Below are 18,801 nucleotides of genomic sequence, written 5' to 3'. Positions count from 1 at the left end.
TATTACTATTAAATAATGTTATAAATAATTAATTAAATTTTGGTAATTTTTTACATGTAAAAGTGTGGAGTGAACGATTGAACGTCACTGCACTAAATTTATTTTTATTGCGAATTAATGGCGTAGCCAGGTGAGTTTTCTTGTTTATTTCTTAATTCATAGTGTTCTATAGTTTTCAATTGTTTTGTCTAAATGTATATCATCGAGTAAAATATCACATCTTTCAAAAAGTCTAAATTTTTTCACATATACTTTTATATTTCAAGAAAAACTAATTTTACGAGTAATGAACACGTATTGGATTTGTTCCGAATTTATTCGCTAGGATTATTGTCATCACTTTCACTTTTCACGCTTTTTGCCGATAATAGTGGTTTCAGTTTGTGTACATTACAAAAAACTCCAGTCGCCATGGATGAGTGAGTTGCCCATTTTTATGATAGCCTGGTTCCTGTTCATTGTTTCATTAGCTATGAATAAATTATGACAAGGTTACATACGAATGTTTCGCTAAAATTGTTCAATTATTAATCGTCACGTCAAATTTTAGAAACAAATGATTTTTTTTTCTGCTGCAAAATAAAAATGTTTTCGGTTTATTTACCAACAGCACCATGTCGACTCTAACGAAAATGACCCGCACAGTCAAAAAACTTGAAGTTCCCAGACCCCTTAAATCGACGACTAGTTCTGCACATAACCGCAACTCGGTATTAGATGTTAAAATAAATTCTGGTAAGAATCTTATTGGATTATAATTTATCATACTTTAAATTTAAAAATAAATATTTGTTCTAATTCTAACTTATAATTATTTTGTAGTTGATGACCTAATAGTACTGACGGAGGCAGTTGCTTATCAAATGATGCAGGGGAATTTTGATCGGGCTCTTCAAAGTAATGTTTCCACTATGTATTCCAATTTGAAACTCTATGGAGCTCAACTAGAGGCATTGTATAAAGACTTCTTAGACAGGTATGGTAAAATTTTATTTAAGTAAATAAATAATTCGATTAGGAGCAAGAAAAAAATAAAAAAGTATTATTTTGCAGGTATTTTGTTGTGTTCCGCAATGGATCCCAGGATGAGCGACTTGATAAAAAAACTCGACTTCATTTGCTTGAGTTAATTGAGTTGCGCGCTAAACACTGGCAGGGTTCGGATTATATGAGTCAATACTACCGACACCGTGGCACCCACGCAGAGGTAAATGATTGCTCTGACACTTCTTATCTATATTAATTAAAGAGATGGAGATAGTATGTTCTACCACTTAGCTATTTACAATTGTGACTAACATGTAATGTTCAAAATTAATCCATTTACATTTATTTAAGCAATGATACAAGCTTAGTGCTTATTAAAAATTTAGTTTACAACCACAATTAAATATATATATGTATGTCTAGGTCATATATTTATATGTGATGATACTAGTAATTGGCATGCCTAAATAATTAAAATTTTGGTGATATGACATCATCTATTTTTTAATTCTAACACTGTATTAGAATTATAATGATTTATGTACAAAAATCGATGAATTTCAATTGTAAGCAACAATTTATTCTCACCAAAACATGTTATAAAATGTTTTATTTATAAGTAAATAAAAGTGGAACTAGTCAATTGTATGCTTTACTTCAAAATCTAAATAATAAAATGCAGTTCCATCGAGAGGCAATAATACAAAGTATAAAATAATATCATCAAATATCATTAAAACATTTTGGAAGTGAAAACTTCTTTAGCGGCGTTGGGTATAAAATCTTAAACTCGCGTCAGGACACGTGGCCTGATCGAAAAAGCGTAAGACGGATGTTTTTTTTTTTAGCCCTTATATTCCATGCGTAAGACGGATACTATTCCAAAATATCAAACATGCTGAACGTTAATAATCAAGTTTTCACTTCTGCCGGCACTCCCGGAGTGCAACCCGTCTTTTTTTTCTGATCACCTAGCTACTAAAGGTGTTATGTGTAGCCACTCTTGGTGCCAACAATGGAGGGTGCGGGGTCCGGTGGCTCGGTGTCCCCGACGCTGGCTGCGCCCGCCGAGCCGCCGACCCTGCTGGGGCCCGGTGAAGTGATCAAGCCCTCCGGAAAGTTCCCCAAGCCCACTAAGATACCCGGAAAGAATTACTCCAAGGATGAGGTTGTTATCCGAAACGCTGATTCTGGAAAAGGTATGTGAATATTTTCCATTTATACTGAAAAAACGGTTTGATTTAATTTTTGTTTATATAAATAAATGCGCATCTTTTCAGTTTATCAATTACAAAAAAGTATTTGATAAGGTTTGAACTTCATAAACATTTTTGTGTTATTTAAATCATTTTTATATTTTAAATATTATATCAGGCTGTTAGAACAATGGTTTATGTAATAATTGTAAGGTATTCTTTGAATTTAAATACAATAAATGTTTGCCATTAGGTCAACAAAGTTGAAATAATTTTTCTTGTTGATATTGCATCCAGATTGCATTCTTATTAGAAAACCAAAATCTGTTTTCAATTACTGAAAATGCATGTAACTTTTGTTATTTATAGTGCATGGTTAAAATCAATTATATTTTAATTAATTATTCTGTAGTTTAAATTGTGCATGTTGATAATTAGTAATTTTAAATTCTTTTACATTTTAATTTCTTATTAATTTTTAATCTTTTAAGAAAAGATATAAAGAAATATATTATAATATATATAATTAATTAATAACATTTATATGATGATACATCTTATGAATATGTCTACTTCTTTTTAATGTCCATATAAATTACATGCTACGAAAATTTTTAAACCCTTAAAAATAAAACAAATCGCATATTTAACAAGAGTATAGGCTCAATTCCACACCACTATTATTTTGGGAGAACTGTACCCCAATTGAGGTTATTCGGTAAGTTTGCGAATGTGTCTGAAGTTTGATTTTGGGTTTCCAGTGATGGGTATCAAGGGCAGGCGGGTGCACATGATCGAGGAGCTAAGTGATACAATAATATCCTTTCAGAGAGGTATGAATGCACGGTGACGGTGTGGGGCTGTGCGACGCTTAGCATGGTGTTCTGGAACCTTCCTGTCTCTATGCTTTCCCCCTAACTATCTAAAATGATCGAGAATATTTTTATGATAGGGTTGCCACTGGAAAAAAATTATGATATTACGAAATATTTATCCTCGGCGAAATTTAAGTCGCCAGAATTTAAATGTTTCGTTAACGTAATAATAAAGAGATCTTAAAAAAAATGAAAGAAGTAAAATGTAAGTCCATGCTCCATCTTAAAAAAAAATAATGAATTGCTGTAAATAATTATTATTAAAACAAATCCGCTCTTGTCTTGCCCATGCTCGCTCATTTCTGATAGATAGGCAATTCGAAACTACCATTTATTATGTATGAAAACAAATAAAAATAAGATCGAGGGTTCTGATCGAGGAGTTCATTCAGTTCCAGGCTATCAATAATAATAAATTAACTTTCATTAAATAATCTCACGCCATATAATCACATTTAGCTTTAAGCTTTTCCAAATGGTAACAAAACTAACACGCACAATGGAATAATAACCCTTACATTAAATAAATAATGAAATGATTTCAGTGAGCCCTGGAGCTAAAGAGCGATTGGTGCAAATTACTGGACCCAATGAGGAGAATGTAAAGTAAGTCGTTATATTTTTTCCTTTTATTTATTAGAACTCAGGTACTTTTATCGTTGTTAGTAAAATTGACAATCAATTTAATTTAATCAGTCTTAATTGATAGATTGATCAGACATAATTCACTCATGTTATTAATCACTCGATTCTACAGGGTGTCCCACTGTTGGTATACTAAGCTCAAAGGAGGTTATAGTGTTGCATACGCTGAGTACGTAAAAAATAATTAAAAAATTCCAGACGCATTTTTTTTTCAAATAGATGAATTCTTAAAACTCTATGTGTACACCCATAACAAGCGAGCCGCCCAACTTTGCCACCAGCACGTGAGCTATCGTTTAAGATTATGTTTTCATAGATAAAATGCTCATATTAGAGAAGCGGTATATGCTGGCTACGCGAAGCTAGAGAAGAAAACATGGATTTTCAGGAAAAATTTAGCAAAAAATTTTGGACGTAATTTTTTTTTAAAGTATTTTTTACGTGATCAGTGTATGCAAAACTACAAGTTCCTTCGCGCTTAGTATACCAATAGTGGGACACCCTGTATAATAAAGAATTTCTAATTTTGTGCTCAAACAGAACCCTGAAACTGACCTTATCTTTAGATTTGCGTTATAATAGATAAGATTTTTCTAAAAGGTATTTAGAATATTATGTCTGACATACATTCTTTCGCCCACGCATTGTCGTGTAACTAACAGGTTTATGATAAAATAAAAACGAGATAAAATAACGTTACTTGCACGCTAAGATATGGCCTTAGATGCAATGTAATATTACTCGGTTTTGAAATTGACGCTTCAGTGGCTAATGAACTGGAATGCGTAAATGACTCATGAGTTATGAAGCTCTATAAGGATACGGCGATTTCGTGATTCTAGCTGTTTCGTTTATAAACACAGGATATTTGGGAATAATAGTATAGCCTATACTGAATAATGAATCATTATAGAATTTTACATGCGAACGGCATAATGACGATTATGTTGACGTAATTGTTTATTGCATATTATAAGCCTTGTAGCCTTGCGTATTACATATTATAATATCATCATAATATATTTCTCGTGAAGTGTTTACATGACTTGAAACTCATTAATTTATTAAAACATGAAAAAAATATAACGAGAAACGCGATGATACGAATACAATAATTAACTTACTACCATCATATAAATCTGTTTGTCTTTTTTTTTTTGAAGAATAACGAAAAATAAAAGAAAATGTAACCTTAAAATATTCTATCTTATATATAAAATTCTCGTGTCACAATGTTAGTCTGCATACTCCTCCGAAACGGGTGGACCGATTCTCATCAAATTTTCTGTGCATATCGGGTAAGTCTGAGAATCGGCCAACATATATTTTTCATATGTACCACGGGCGAAGCCGGGGCGGACCGCTAGTACTTATATAAAATCATCAAGATGTTGAAAGGTTTACAGGGTAAACGGAGTTTAGAAACGGCCAACAACAACATAATCACTATAATAGTGCTATTTTTAATTTCCATAACAATCCAGTATTATTTAAGCTGTCGATACCTACTGCACATGTTAAATCTTAATTACTTGTTTCCATAACGTATTTTATTATTTTTAAGTCCACCCATGCGTTTTATAACAACGTGCAAACATTCTAAACACACATAATATCTGATACAGCCACGCAAAACACCTGATTGGCGATACGATTCGCCGCAACGCGTCGCCCGTGCGGCTGGAGGGCGCGCTCGAGGGCGGGCTCGGCGCTTCACGCGCTTCGCTAGACTCCAATGGTTCCGATGAACCGGTGCGCCCTAGAGAGGTTCGTTTTTATTTAATAACTTGTTGTTTTTTTCGGTTTCGTTGAGCAGAGAAGTTGTGTTGATAAAATATTTTATTATTCAATTTGATCAATTTATGAAGCAGTATGCAATCTGAATGATAATAATATGTTATTGCTGCAATATTTGTAATTTATAGTACATATTTAATAAAGACTTTACTAGATTCAATTTTTTTCACAAAAACAAAATTAATCAAGTGGAAAGATGTAATACGGAAACGCGACATACACGCAATTGGTAAGCAATTTTGTCGTATTTGAATTAATGTTTTGGGATGAATAATTGTTGCATAACCAAATATCACATCTTCATAGATTTTATATATTATCCGTTAATTTGCGTAACAAACATAACATAACATTTATTTATTTCAGAAATCGCCGCATAACAATAGGGCTCTGCTGCATAGCTTTTCTACCAACGATGCTGCCCTGGGAGAGTATAAGTACACTGTGACTTTTGGCCAACATTCCATTAAGATCACTGGTAACAATTTGGATCTCGTTAAGGTGAGTTTTATTTGCCTTCCTTTACATAATATCAAGAAGAAAAGTATTTGGTGACACCAATATGAAATTGTTTGTTCAAAGCTGTAATGGAACTAATGTTATTAGGAAAGAATGTAATTTTTTTTACACAAACACACACACACACACACACACCCACAAGGCCTAAACACCGAAACACACACATGCATGCCGAGAAAAACAATAATTTCTACTTTTATTTTTTTGTTTGTTATACATTTTTATTTTTCTTATTGGCATTTCTTGAATACTCTTCGGAAGAGGGCGCTGACTTCTGACATACAGGTACCTAGTTTGGGAGTCAGAGAATTCAATATTTCAAAACGTAAATTTTTTAAACGTGATAACTGATAACGTTTTTAAAATCGTTTTAGTCGGGTGACATATTCAGAAACTTGTGTCACACCAAAACCTCACGAGCGCGATCGCAGGTATAACGAGAGAGAGACGGACCGATCTCCCGTCTCATCTCGAGCGTTGCCACCAATAAGACGTTATCATGTAAACCTACTTTACAAACACCCAATTTTTTTTTGTCAATAAAGAATTTTTATTTATTTGATCGCAGACGGCGAAGCTGGTGCTGGACGAGTACTTCGAGAGCGCGGGCGCGCTGGAGGCGATGGGTGCGGGCTCGGGCGACTTCTTCACGCTGTCGCAGCGGCCCGCCGCCGCGCTGTTGCTGCGCGACGACGCCGCGCTCAACGGGGCTGATGACGACGACGTGTTCGCGCCGCCGCAGACAGACGACAACGCAGGTACGTGTGCAGTGGTGACGTCACGCGAATAGTGTAGCTCGGTGTTTATTGTATAGCTGTGTCGATGTGTAGGAAGGGGGGGGGGCCGGATTGGCGTAACTCGGTGTTAGCTGTTTAGGTGTAGTGATGTGTATGAGGGGGTCAGTGATGACGTCATCGTGTTAGCGTAGCTCGGTGTTAGCTGTGCTGATGTGTATGAAGGTGATGACGTCAACGGACTGGCGTGGCGTAGCTCGGTGTGAGCTGTTTAGGTGTAGTGATGTGTATGAGGGGGATGGGGGTGCGTAATGAGTCATGCGGCTAGCGTAGTTCGATGTTAGCTGTGCTGATGTGTATGAAGGTAGTGTTTATTGTTTCGCTGTAGGGGGGGGGGGGAGGGTGATATCGTCGTAGGACTGATGCTACTCGCTGGTTACTGTTATCTGTGTCGCTGTGTATCAAGGGGGGTGGAACGCTGTTAGCTGTTTAGGCGTAGTAACAGATCACTATTGTCATTATGTATGAGTGGGTGCGTAATGAGTCATGCGGCTAGCGTAGTTCGATGTTAGCTGTCCTGATGTGTATGAAGGGGGGTGAGTGATGACGTCATCGGACTGACGTAGCTCGGTGTTTACTGTTAGCTGTAGCGATGTGTATGAGGGGGTGAGTGATGACGTCATGATACTAGTTGTCAACTATGTGTGGTTCGGTGTAAAGCTATACCATAGAGTATAAGCTGTACTGTTGTGTATTAGGTTAGTTAGTGTTTAGATGAATCTGTATTTGCATAGGGATAATTTTATTATGTCTTATCACAATAAGATAATGTCTAGGCATATACGGGTTGATTTATACAAATAATATTAAATATATTCTACTTCTCTTCGGATATTTCTACTTCTCTTCTTTTTTAGTTGAAGACGTCATCGGAAGTAAGCAATTTTTGAAAATTAGGAATCTAAGTATTTTAAACGATTTTTTTACTGTGGAAGTCTTAAGTAATACTAGTGATCTATTTTATATTTATTAAAAGGATTAAAATTTCAACATTTAATAGTAATACTTGCATGAAAATAAAGTTTGAAACAAATTTTTCTTGCGCCTTCGAGTTTATACTAACCTAGGAAGCATGACGAGATTCTGCTGTTTAGATGCAAAGAGTGCTATAATACAGCTACAATAATAATAAAGGTATTTATTTGAATATCTCTTAGCGACTGGCTGAAGCATGTAGGGTTTGGAAACAGTAATTCATAGATTGTGGTTGAATTTCAATTCTCATCAATTGTTTTATAGTATGTATATTGTGTATTTATTATTATACCATTTCACATAGACTATATGAAACACGGGTTATGGCAGCGTGTTTTTCCAAATTAAACATTTTATCATCGGCCATTATTAATGTTTCACCTGCCCATAACATTAACTAGTGACGGTTTCATTATTCATGAACAATTATGGTATTACATGTTTCGTAAATTAACAGGTACCTTTCACACTTGGTTTTCAAAATTCAAAACGTCATCAAAACAACTCTATCATCTAAAAAGAAATACCAAGTTATAAAACTACCACATAAATAAAATCTTTAATTCCATTAAAAGTACACCACATCTGATCGACATTTATTTCATTTCAACTATTTTACACACACACACTTGTACATGTTTCAATTAATAAATAACACAACACCCGAGTCGATGTTTTATTTACACACAACAAACAAACTGCAAAAGTACAATTTAGCATGTTTTGACGGACAAAACAACATAATTGTTGATGAATGTGTGCCGTCCACGGCGGTGTCGCGCCGCGTGTAGGTACAGTGTGCGTTGTGCGTGTGCAGGCGACGGCGAGGCGGCGCCGCGCCGGCCGCGCTTCTCGCGCGCCACCTCCACCGACAAGAACCAAGGTAAGCTTCTGGAACATTCGATCGCGAGCGGCACCCTTTTAGAACATTTGATCGCGAGCGAACCCTTCTAGAACATTCGATCGCGAGCGGCCACCTTCTAGAATGTTCCATGGTGTTCTAGAATGTTCGATGTTGACTGGCACTCGTCTGGAATGTTCGATGGTTGTTGTGCGTAGGAGTATGCTTTGCTTCTGTATGGATGTTTGCGGTTGCAATGTTTGGACACACTGAAATAATGTAAGGATGTACAACGCAACGTGTCAACGATTAGTTTTAATGAAAATTTTGAAATATCTGGTTGGGTTAAGTTAAACCATATAAAATTATTTAGATTGATTTGGTTCTGAATGTATGTAAGTATTCAAACTTAAAAAAGTGTGTTTAAATATTGTAACCTTTCACATTAATTTCGTCGCAATAATATTTACGATGCGCGAAGAAAAATTGCGCTTTTAATGTCGCTCGCTATCGATGTTCAAGTTATTTGCCGGAAATTATACATATGACAGGCACACGTACACACATGTAATCGTATCATATTCATTTAAATCATTTACTTATTCAGTTTTATTTCACCTATTTTATTATTTTTATTTCATTACTGCATACATATTTAGAAATGTTACATGATTAAGTAAGAAGGTTTATACATAGTTTGAGAATTTAGAAAAGTTTAATAGCCTCTTCATGTTTTTATAATATACAACAACAAGAACACAAACATCATAAAGTTTTTAACATTAATCCAGAAATTACGTGAATATTTATCAAGGTCTGTTTAATACCACTTTGTTTATTGTGCATTGTGAAAACTAATATAGCTTTCCGTTTCAACATTTTGATTAATATAAATTAGAACCATTAACTGCATGCAGTTTTATCACTTGACTTCTAAATTTAAAATGTGATAAGACTGTTTTTAATATCATTATTTAGCAAAATGATTAATATTAGAATGGTTTGTCGTTCGTGTAGAATGCAGAAGTCAGTCTAACAAGATTATTTTGCAACATTTGTGACTAATTAACTAATTAACAATAGATATTTATTTTCTTTTTATGATTATATATCTTGCTTCAAAATGAATGTTTCATATTGTATTAATAGCAAGAAAATTGGCACAAAGCAACCATTCCTTACGGAAAAATAAAAAAATGATAGAACCTTAACTAGTAGACATTCCTTGCAGCAATACGATAAATGACAATATATCATTTGCTGCAAAAAAGCGAATCAGTATTTCATAATCAACATACGGACCGGAAACACCTAATGTTTCGGGTCGGTAATGATGAGTATTGCGAACATTGAGATAATATTACTACGTATGGGGGAGACACCACGAACAAAATCTGTGCGCCATTTTTTGCTCTAACTAAGTTTTAAAAATTATTATCTAGTTAGGTACTTACCGATGAAAGTTATTCCTTTGCACTTTTCCGTATTATTTGTATTATTTGTGGAATATCGTAACACACACGAAGGCATATTTGATGCGTTTTACTTTAAAACAAATAAAAAATGAGCGTGCAGTTACGCCATATGGCGTATGTTGAGCGGAACATAAGTGATGTAGGCGGTGTCGTCTCCATATGTATATCTCAATGATTGCGAACCGAATTGTTCGCATTCGCACGTACACGTGTGGCCCGGCGCAGGTGCAGGCGCAGGCTCGCGGCAGGTGTACACGTACGAGACGCTGGTGCAGTACGCGGACTCGCCGCTGAGCAAGCTGCCGCCGGCCGGGCTGGCGTCGTTCCCGCCGGAGCTCGCGCGCAAGGTAACGCTGTCGGCGCCGCGCCCCCGCGCCCCGCCCCCGCCCGCGCGCCCCGCCCCGCCCGCGCCCGCTCGCCTGCTGCCCTTCCGCGTGTGGCCGCCGCTGCACCACCCCAACTACCTGGCGGCGCTGCTCTGCCGCAACTTCTACTAGCGAGGGGCAGCCGGCGCGCGACCCCCCCCCACCACTAGGGAACGCGATCGCGAGGCGTTTTGAATATCCCTATTACCTTTTCTGACGCTCAGGAATATAATTTCTTTGCTAGATGCCCCAGTGAAAGATTCTGGATAGCAGATGGGACAAGATTTCGGGACGTGGAAACAAGTAGATCTGGCTCGGCTTTTATAGGCTCGATTACAAATCGCCTCGCGATCGCCCCCTAGTTTAGTCGCCTTTCCTTCCCCGACCGGAGATTGAGTTCGTCCCGCTCGACCTCCTCTCCCACGCACCAAAAAATGGCAACCAAGAAACTAACGCTAGCTTTCATTTGTGTAAAATATTTAACATAACAAACGTGCTCGATTGTGGGTTGAAGTATTATACCGGGGTTTCGTGGGTAAACGTCCGGATAATCTTTGGGTTTATAATTTTGATGAATGGGTAACGTTTTCCGGCTCCTCTTTAGGCAGCCGAGATTAACTTATCGGTATCGGATCGAGCACGTTCTGGAATGTTCGCTTAAATTGAATGCACGATTTCTATAACATCTAATTGCACTCGCAACTGAATGCGTTTTGAGCATGAGGGGCCGCAGGTTTCACCACTTTCGGAGGAAAGAAATCTCAGTGTACTTATTGATAGGAATTAATTAAGAATAAACTCGAATGTTATCGATCCTGTGTGGTGTAGGCTAGTCCGATTGCTAAGGATAAATTAACGATATAAGCTTGACTTCATTCAATAGTCCTAAGCGACTTTAAATAAGACTGATCCTATTAGTTTGTAATTATTTGAGTCTGATTAAGCGTAAGAGCGTTAAAAAAATTATAGTCTGACGATGTATTTGTTCATTAACCCCTCAGCTGTCGCGGCGCGCCGCGTCAAAAAGGTGCTGTCTGTCGGAGAAATTCGAGCGGTCGGCGCTGATTTGCCGATTTTTTTCGATATTAAAATTTGTGATATAAACTTTAACCTGTGACACTCTTGTAAATTTTGATGCTAACTAGATAACCAAACTTTATATTAGTTACCTTACTTACTCCCTGGCATGTTTATTTTATTTATTAGAACCATTTTTTCCCACACATTTTGAAAAAATACGACATTGTTAAGAAAAATACTCATAATAAAATAATATCAAGGTATTTTAGATTTTTATTTTTGTATTTTCACACTAGAATAGACAATCTTTTGAGTGAATATAACAAAAACATAGGTTTATTTTATAAAAATTCGAGAAAGTTGAGTATGAATATCATCGTTTACGCATGAAAATGAGTGGACGCGATCTCCACATATGTTCATACAAATACAGACATTACAGTCTGCTCCAAAATTAGAACATTTCAAAAATTTTTGCTACTTTTTTTTTATTTTTATTTTAATCAAAACTAGATAAAAACTAACAGTAATTTTTACTTTTTAAAAATATTTAGGTTTTTATTAATGTTTAAAAATCGTCTTATTCCTAAATGACTTCATTCTTATGGTGGACTTTGTTCTAACGTCTGTATGTATAACGTCTCCACATCAATTTTAATTTTAATTTATTTTTTCTTAAAATTAGCGATTAAGAAAATATTTTTTGTGGTAACAATAGCATTATGAAGAAATGCTTTTTTTTCTTTCATGCTCTTAATTAACCTATAAAATGAAATGTTGTCCAACTACAAATCGAAAGGCACTGTATCCATACAGAAAAATGTCTAAGCTGTACAAAAGTGAAATCTACATTTAATTATACCATAACTTAATTAAAAACTGTTACATTTAACTTATAAATCAAAAATTTCCGAAATTCGAGTTTTAAATATTTTTTATAAAATACAGCTTATGTTAAGGATAAAAATCAATAAACTTAAAGATTCAAAATAAATAAACAATTATTATACATCTAAATGTTTTATTTACTTAAATAAATTTTACTTAACTGACAGAAAAAAAAATTCTTATGAAGCTTTGTGTCTGTACTATTTATATACTCATGTGGTTGTAATGTGTGGTGTTGACGCCAACATTGGCCAATAAATAGGAATATTTGCAACTTAGCATGTTAACTTCTGTTCATTTTTTCTTATACATCGGAGTTCGGACACAACGACCGCCTCGAGACGACGATTTATTACCACGAGGTTCCACTTGAATGTGATCAGGAAAGTGATGAACGCTATCCAATCTAGTTGTACTTCAATACATGCAGTATTTCCAAGCATATTGTAATTAAGATATAAACTAATCGGTAAAATTGTATTAAAATCGGTTCAGTAGTTTAGGGAGTCCATAGTACACAAACAGCATGAAACTTAAAAAATATTTTGATTGGAATAAAGTAAGACGTGTTATGTGTAGAATTTCATGAAGAATCCTGGTATCAGGAATTAAAAGCTGTAAATTCCCAAACACTAATCGTGTTAGTATTATTATCTGTTCATTTGACAAAATATACAGAGTTATATTTCTTGATTTCAAATACTGTTACGTCCTATTGTTAAAGTAAGCCTTGGAGTGTCTTGTCTTCCATTGCCATAAGAATCGTTGTTTGGATCCATTTGAATTCTCTTTTATTGATACTCAAATGCTTACGAATCAGAAAAGGTTATTCTATCAAATACAAATTTTTATTTTCGAAAGAAAATTAAAATATCAAGACGGAAGTTTATTTTAGGGTTACCTAACAAATAAGTTATTATTGATTATGTAGTTTAAACAGCAATGTGATATCTTCAAATAGAAAAATTGCATTCTTCTTCTGGGTAATAGAAGCAGTTTTGACACCAAAAGGCAAAAATACAATTATTGTTATCGCTAGTCATTTACAAAATGAGAGGGTAGATTTATATTTGCAGGCGTACTGCAAATGATGCATTTAATTCGTTTTATTAAATAAGTAATGTTCCAAGGCTATTTAAAGTCATGAATGCAAATAAAAATAATCTTCAGACAGCGATCTACATCAGCTTTAACATTCGGCCTACAAATGTACTACATATAGTACATAAGAATAAAAAACCGGCCAAGTGAGAGTCGGACTCGCACACCGTGGGCTCCGAACAAACCAATTTTTAAAGTGAAACTTTTATTACATCGTCTCAAACTTTTTGGTCTGTGTAGCGCATGTCGCGTGACGGTCGGCTGCCGAGATAAGGCAGTGTTCGGAACCGTTCGAACAGTTTCACTTTTACCGTGGTTTCATAAAACCACACAACATTTTTATTATGTTGTAACTCCGAAATTTTATGTTTTTCGAAATTATTCTTCAATCTGCGCTATAAGACCTTATTTTACCCCAATTTCAAAACTCTACGTACACGGAAAGTACCCTGTAGGTGTCGATTCCCTTGCGAATGTCGAAATTTGCAGCATAACCCATTGAGCCCCGAACGGCCCGATCGGTCCACGATACAATAGATTTTCTATTGTGTCTGTGATTCCGGGGCCTGAGTTAATAAACGGCTTTATCTTTTGATTGCGTTGGTTTATAAGTTTGATTTTTTCACAGCTTCAATCGACTCAAGTAATCAATATAAATTTCAGTTTTATGTCACATCACGCGTTCCTGTGAAAATGGGTCTTGACAGACAGATGGGCAGATGGGATGGACAGACGTGATCCTATTAGGGTTCTGGACCCTTAAAAACCAAACCCTTTGGGATGCAGCCATTAATGCTGCAATTTTTAGCAAATTTTGACTTTTGCAATGGAATCAAAACCGACAGGGTACTTCCCAAGTACATAAAATCTTTAAATTTGGTAAAAAGCAATGTTTTATAAAACAGATATAAGAATAATCGCAAATAACATGATTTTTTTAATTACACTTTATATAAAAAAAAATAATAATTTCAACTTACAACTAATGAACGGCTACATGTATTAACTTGATATTCACATTAAAAACTCAGATTTATAATACACTAGCGGTCCGCCCCGGCTTCGCCCGTGGTACATATTTACGTTTTCTCTACGTATAAGAACCATCCTCGTACTTCAAGGAATATAATAAAAAAAGAATTATCGAAATCGGTTCAGCCGTTCTCGAGTTATGCGCTTACCAACACATTTTGCGATTCATTTTTATATACATACTAGAGGTCTGCCCCGGCTTCGCCCGTGGTACATATTTCGCAATAAAAGGTAGCCTATGTCCTTTCTCGGGTATCAAAATATCTCCATACCAAATTTCATGCAAATTGGTATGGAGATAATATAAGATTTAAGACGCAATCAGAAGAAATAATATTCATATGCGGCATATTCTGAAAACCGCAACTACTAGCAAGGGAATCAAAACCTACGGGTCAAAAGTTAAGTGGACTTGGTTAAAAGCAAGGTTTTACAGCACAGATAAAGAAAAATTCACTAAAAACACTAGAAGTTAAAACATAATAAAAAGTAGGTTTGTTCGGAGTCCTTGAAGCGCGAATCGTATTGAGGCTCAAAACTATAAAAAAACATTCTTCCAGTTTTAAAGAAATAACCCCAAAATATGTGTAAAAAACATCTTTGGACTATCTGGGTTTCAAAAATGACAACTCCCGTGTTGTCGTTCATTTTGAAATTGTGAGACGACAGATAAACAAAATAAAAACAGAATCAAACATAATATATGCCAACGCAATCAAAAGATACAACCGTTTATGCTGCAAATTTTCGTAATTTTCGACATTTGCAAGGTTATAAAAACTTACAATAGCAACGTCTTATAGCACAGATAAAGAATTCTAAAATATGAATTAAAAGATACCTACAGCATAATTAAAAAAATAAGTTTGTACGAAGCCCTCGGTGCGCGAGTCCGACTCGCACTTGGCCGGTTTTTTATTTTTTCAGAAACATATGGTTCCCCAATAAAAAATAATATGTTGCATTTGTATTAAGGTAAGAATATGTTGTACAATTAATGTGTTAAATTTCTTTTCCAGTTTGTCCTACACAAATTACATAGTAACATAGTCACTTTGTCCTATATATAGGTCATAGTGAAAACCATTGTTCCCGATGTAGGTTTTTTTTACTATTTTTCCAGCATATAATATACACTTTTAACCATAATATACTAAAATTAAAGGAATTCCATAGAGGTTACGGACTATAATTTGTATAGTTGATTATATCGTATTAAACCTGAGGACAATAAATACCACAAAAACGATACCCATCAATATAAACAAAACATATATATGTATGAAGACGAACAATTAAATTTTTCAATTTCATACAATATGCGATCATCCTGTACGCGAATTTTACGGGGAAATTATTGTCGGTTCTGAATTGAAAACGAAATATCTTTAAAATGGAACACAGTATCAAATTTTGAATTATATTATAAAAATCTTCATAAAATTTCTAGTAAAATGATGTAAAAAACAAATAAAATATTAAAAATAAAATACGATTAACCAGGGGTCAAAAACTAAGCAACGTACAGTGAAATGGTAGATACATATTTGGAGCCATTATTTGTGGTATAATTATTGGTAATTTTCATTATTTCGGCACATAAACATTAGGATATATAGTGAATAATAATAAAAAGAACAATAAATACTTACCGTTTATCAACTTTCCGCAAAATTTTACATTTTTTAAAACTTTAAAATTTAAAAGTTACTCGACTAAAGTATGACATAATTACTGTTATATTTCGAATATTTATCGGTCAAATTATTAAGTGATGGACTTTAAATATTCAGTAATTCATAAGCTATCAACTAAATAGTCGTTTATGCAGATTTGAACTATATTTGCGTTACAATGAGCTAATTTCCAACCGGCGATGATTTGGCACAGATCTGTGCCACGACAGACAACGGGTACAAAATTTTTGGCTCAGATCTGTGTTCCGACAGACGAGGGTTTAATGTTCCTAATTTGTTTTAAAGTAATAATATATTATGACCGTTTGTAAGACTGAATTGAAAATTCTCAATATGTTTAATGGTGATTATAAAGATTTTTTATGATAGTATTAATAGATATTGTATTCTGTGATGATTATTGATAAATTTTTATGCAAAATGTTTTGAATATGTTTATAACTATATATACTGGGACGGCGATACTAATTCCGATTTAAATATTCATGCTGCTTGGACAGAATGGATATTCGAGAGGGGTACAATACAGGTAGAGGTTTACCAGGATACTCTGCAACGTGTTTGTTATTGAATATAATGCTTATATTTTGTTTACGTTTTGTTAAAAGTTTCGGTTTTGTTATCAAAATTTCCAGTGTTATTTCTATTTTCTTGTCATTGTCTGTTGCTTGAAATATAAAACTTAAAAAACGCAATCGTCTTTGCTTACTCTTTTGCTTCCCTTCTAACATTAGCGCGCACTAATCTCTGAACGACATCATCTAAAAGAAATATATGTTACCTATTTCCTTAGCACGCTTGAAGCTATCTAACAATTCATACTGTCGCACGATTTACCGCTTTGAATATTAATATAGTGTGTTCATGATATCTGAGTGTATGTATTATAATAGCACTGATAAATATGAAAGAAAGCAGGCACATTCAATCTCAAATAGAAAAACAAAAAAGGGATTGCACGGGGAAAGTTGAAAATTTTTACATTAACGACGTACACACGTGAACAAAAAAATTATTTTGGTCAATTGATATCTGCAGAGTTGCCTGGAGTTTGACAGCGCCAGTTATTTGAAGAAGGTTCGTGCTGCGGTCACCGTCGCCGCCGTAGACGCGCCCGACTCGCCCGAACCAGAGTAATCTCCCACACACACGCGCACGCACTCACCTCACACACACACACACACACACACGTGCGCGAGTGACACACACACAGTTGCCTGAGCATACATTTCCAGCGGCTTCACTCCTTATTTAGTCATTCGCGAGACCCGCGTCTTTGCTTTCGAGCTAGGTTACCCGTAGAGTCCTGTCGCTATAGCCTAGCTAAGACCCGTCCGTCTCTCGAAGATTTCTCACGCGCTTGATATACTAATATAGCGGACTTATATTTTACTCACTAAAAGTATTAGCTCACCAAAATATTTATTTTATTTAATGTGGATATCGTAGTATGTAGTTTTTAATCCATTATTTACGAAATAATGAGTGTGGATCTAATAGAGTTTGTGATAAATTGTAATCACGCAGAGATATGTTGCGTTGTTAAAATTCTTCGTCCGCAATATGTGATCTCTTTTCGTAATACATACTTTCAACACTAATGCATTGCTCTTAAATATTTACTGTGTTTAGTATCTTCGATAGAACAAATAACGTGGCGTTTAAAGCAGACATGATTGAAATGGAATTTAAAACGTAGACGTCCGATGTGCATGTTCTTAATATGTTTTTGTTGTGTATACTCTGAAGGAACATTTAGTTTCTTATATCATAGAGTGATTCCATTTATTTTAAGAAGAATGCATGCATTTCTTTGTGTGTTTGTATACTCATTCAAACTTGTATCTAGTGTCTAGTCTTGTCAAGTAGATATCTCAATATGTCGTAAGATTTTATTTTCACAGGAAAAGCCTGGATGGTATAACTTTCGTTGATCTTTATATTTTATATTTACATGCAAATTTCATATTGAGATACAGTTTTTTTTATTATTATCTCGTTGATCTTTAAAATATTTTACCTATGAGTTATGGCAGCTAATTATTAGTTTATTGTGAAATTATCACAAGTCTAGGTTCCAGTCGTTCCAGGCTATCCTATATTGTTTAGAAATATTTCACGAATAACTGATGGAAAATATTAAAAATATTTTAAGACTGTTAATACATATTTATATATGTTTATGATGCTGTTAAAAGAGCCTTATAATATTTTATATTTGTAGCAATGCTACTATTTTATTCATTAACTATTAAATTAAAAAGTTTATTTGTAGATGGATTTCGTTTGAAATTAATATAGTTAAAAAGCATGTTTTTATGATTGATAATATATTTTATTTGTATTTGGTGCACATTGATATAAATGTCACATTTCATTACACTGGGGAAATGGAATAAAAATCTGCACTTAGGTATGTATACACTCTGGAATATATCTCTATAAAAAAGTACTATTGAAAATGAATTTGTTTTAAAACGGTGCTCATTGGAAAGTATTATAACCTTAAATTTTATATTTGTCCATTTTTTGTTGTATAGTAATACAAAGGTTATATTGTGAAAATTTATGATATACTAAATTTTATAATAAAT

General features: G+C 34.6%; 1 protein-coding gene across 4 annotated transcripts; it reads left to right on the top strand.

The window, feature by feature from the left end:
• Window positions 1-177: 177 nt before the first annotated feature.
• mxt (Eukaryotic translation initiation factor mextil) lies at window positions 178-18,800 on the top strand. 4 transcript variants are annotated; one of them, XM_089702532.1, is made up of 13 exons: window positions 184-419; window positions 611-735; window positions 823-976; window positions 1,054-1,207; window positions 1,985-2,186; window positions 2,945-3,016; window positions 3,604-3,664; window positions 5,329-5,470; window positions 5,867-6,001; window positions 6,588-6,777; window positions 8,606-8,671; window positions 10,330-10,451; window positions 17,246-18,800. In XM_089702532.1, exons 1-13 carry the CDS (start codon window positions 412-414, stop codon window positions 17,342-17,344), a joined length of 1,530 nt encoding a protein of 509 aa, XP_089558658.1. In that variant the 5' UTR covers window positions 184-411; the 3' UTR covers window positions 17,345-18,800. The 4 variants fall into 4 exon arrangements, with proteins under 4 accessions (XP_089558653.1, XP_089558675.1, XP_089558658.1 ...); XM_089702527.1 differs by lacking the exon at window positions 17,246-18,800 and having other exon boundaries at window positions 178-419; window positions 10,330-10,616; XM_089702549.1 differs by lacking the exon at window positions 2,945-3,016 and having other exon boundaries at window positions 183-419.
• The last annotated feature ends 1 nt before the right edge of the window (window position 18,801 follows it).

The sequence above is a fragment of the Colias philodice genome, chromosome 2 (assembly GCF_061535455.1).
Source record: "Colias philodice isolate Cphi_HAF_F1 chromosome 2, ilColPhil1 Martin Lab GWU primary, whole genome shotgun sequence".
Taxonomy (NCBI): Eukaryota; Metazoa; Arthropoda; class Insecta; order Lepidoptera; family Pieridae; genus Colias; species Colias philodice.
This window is presented reverse-complemented; position numbering and strand designations above follow the sequence as displayed.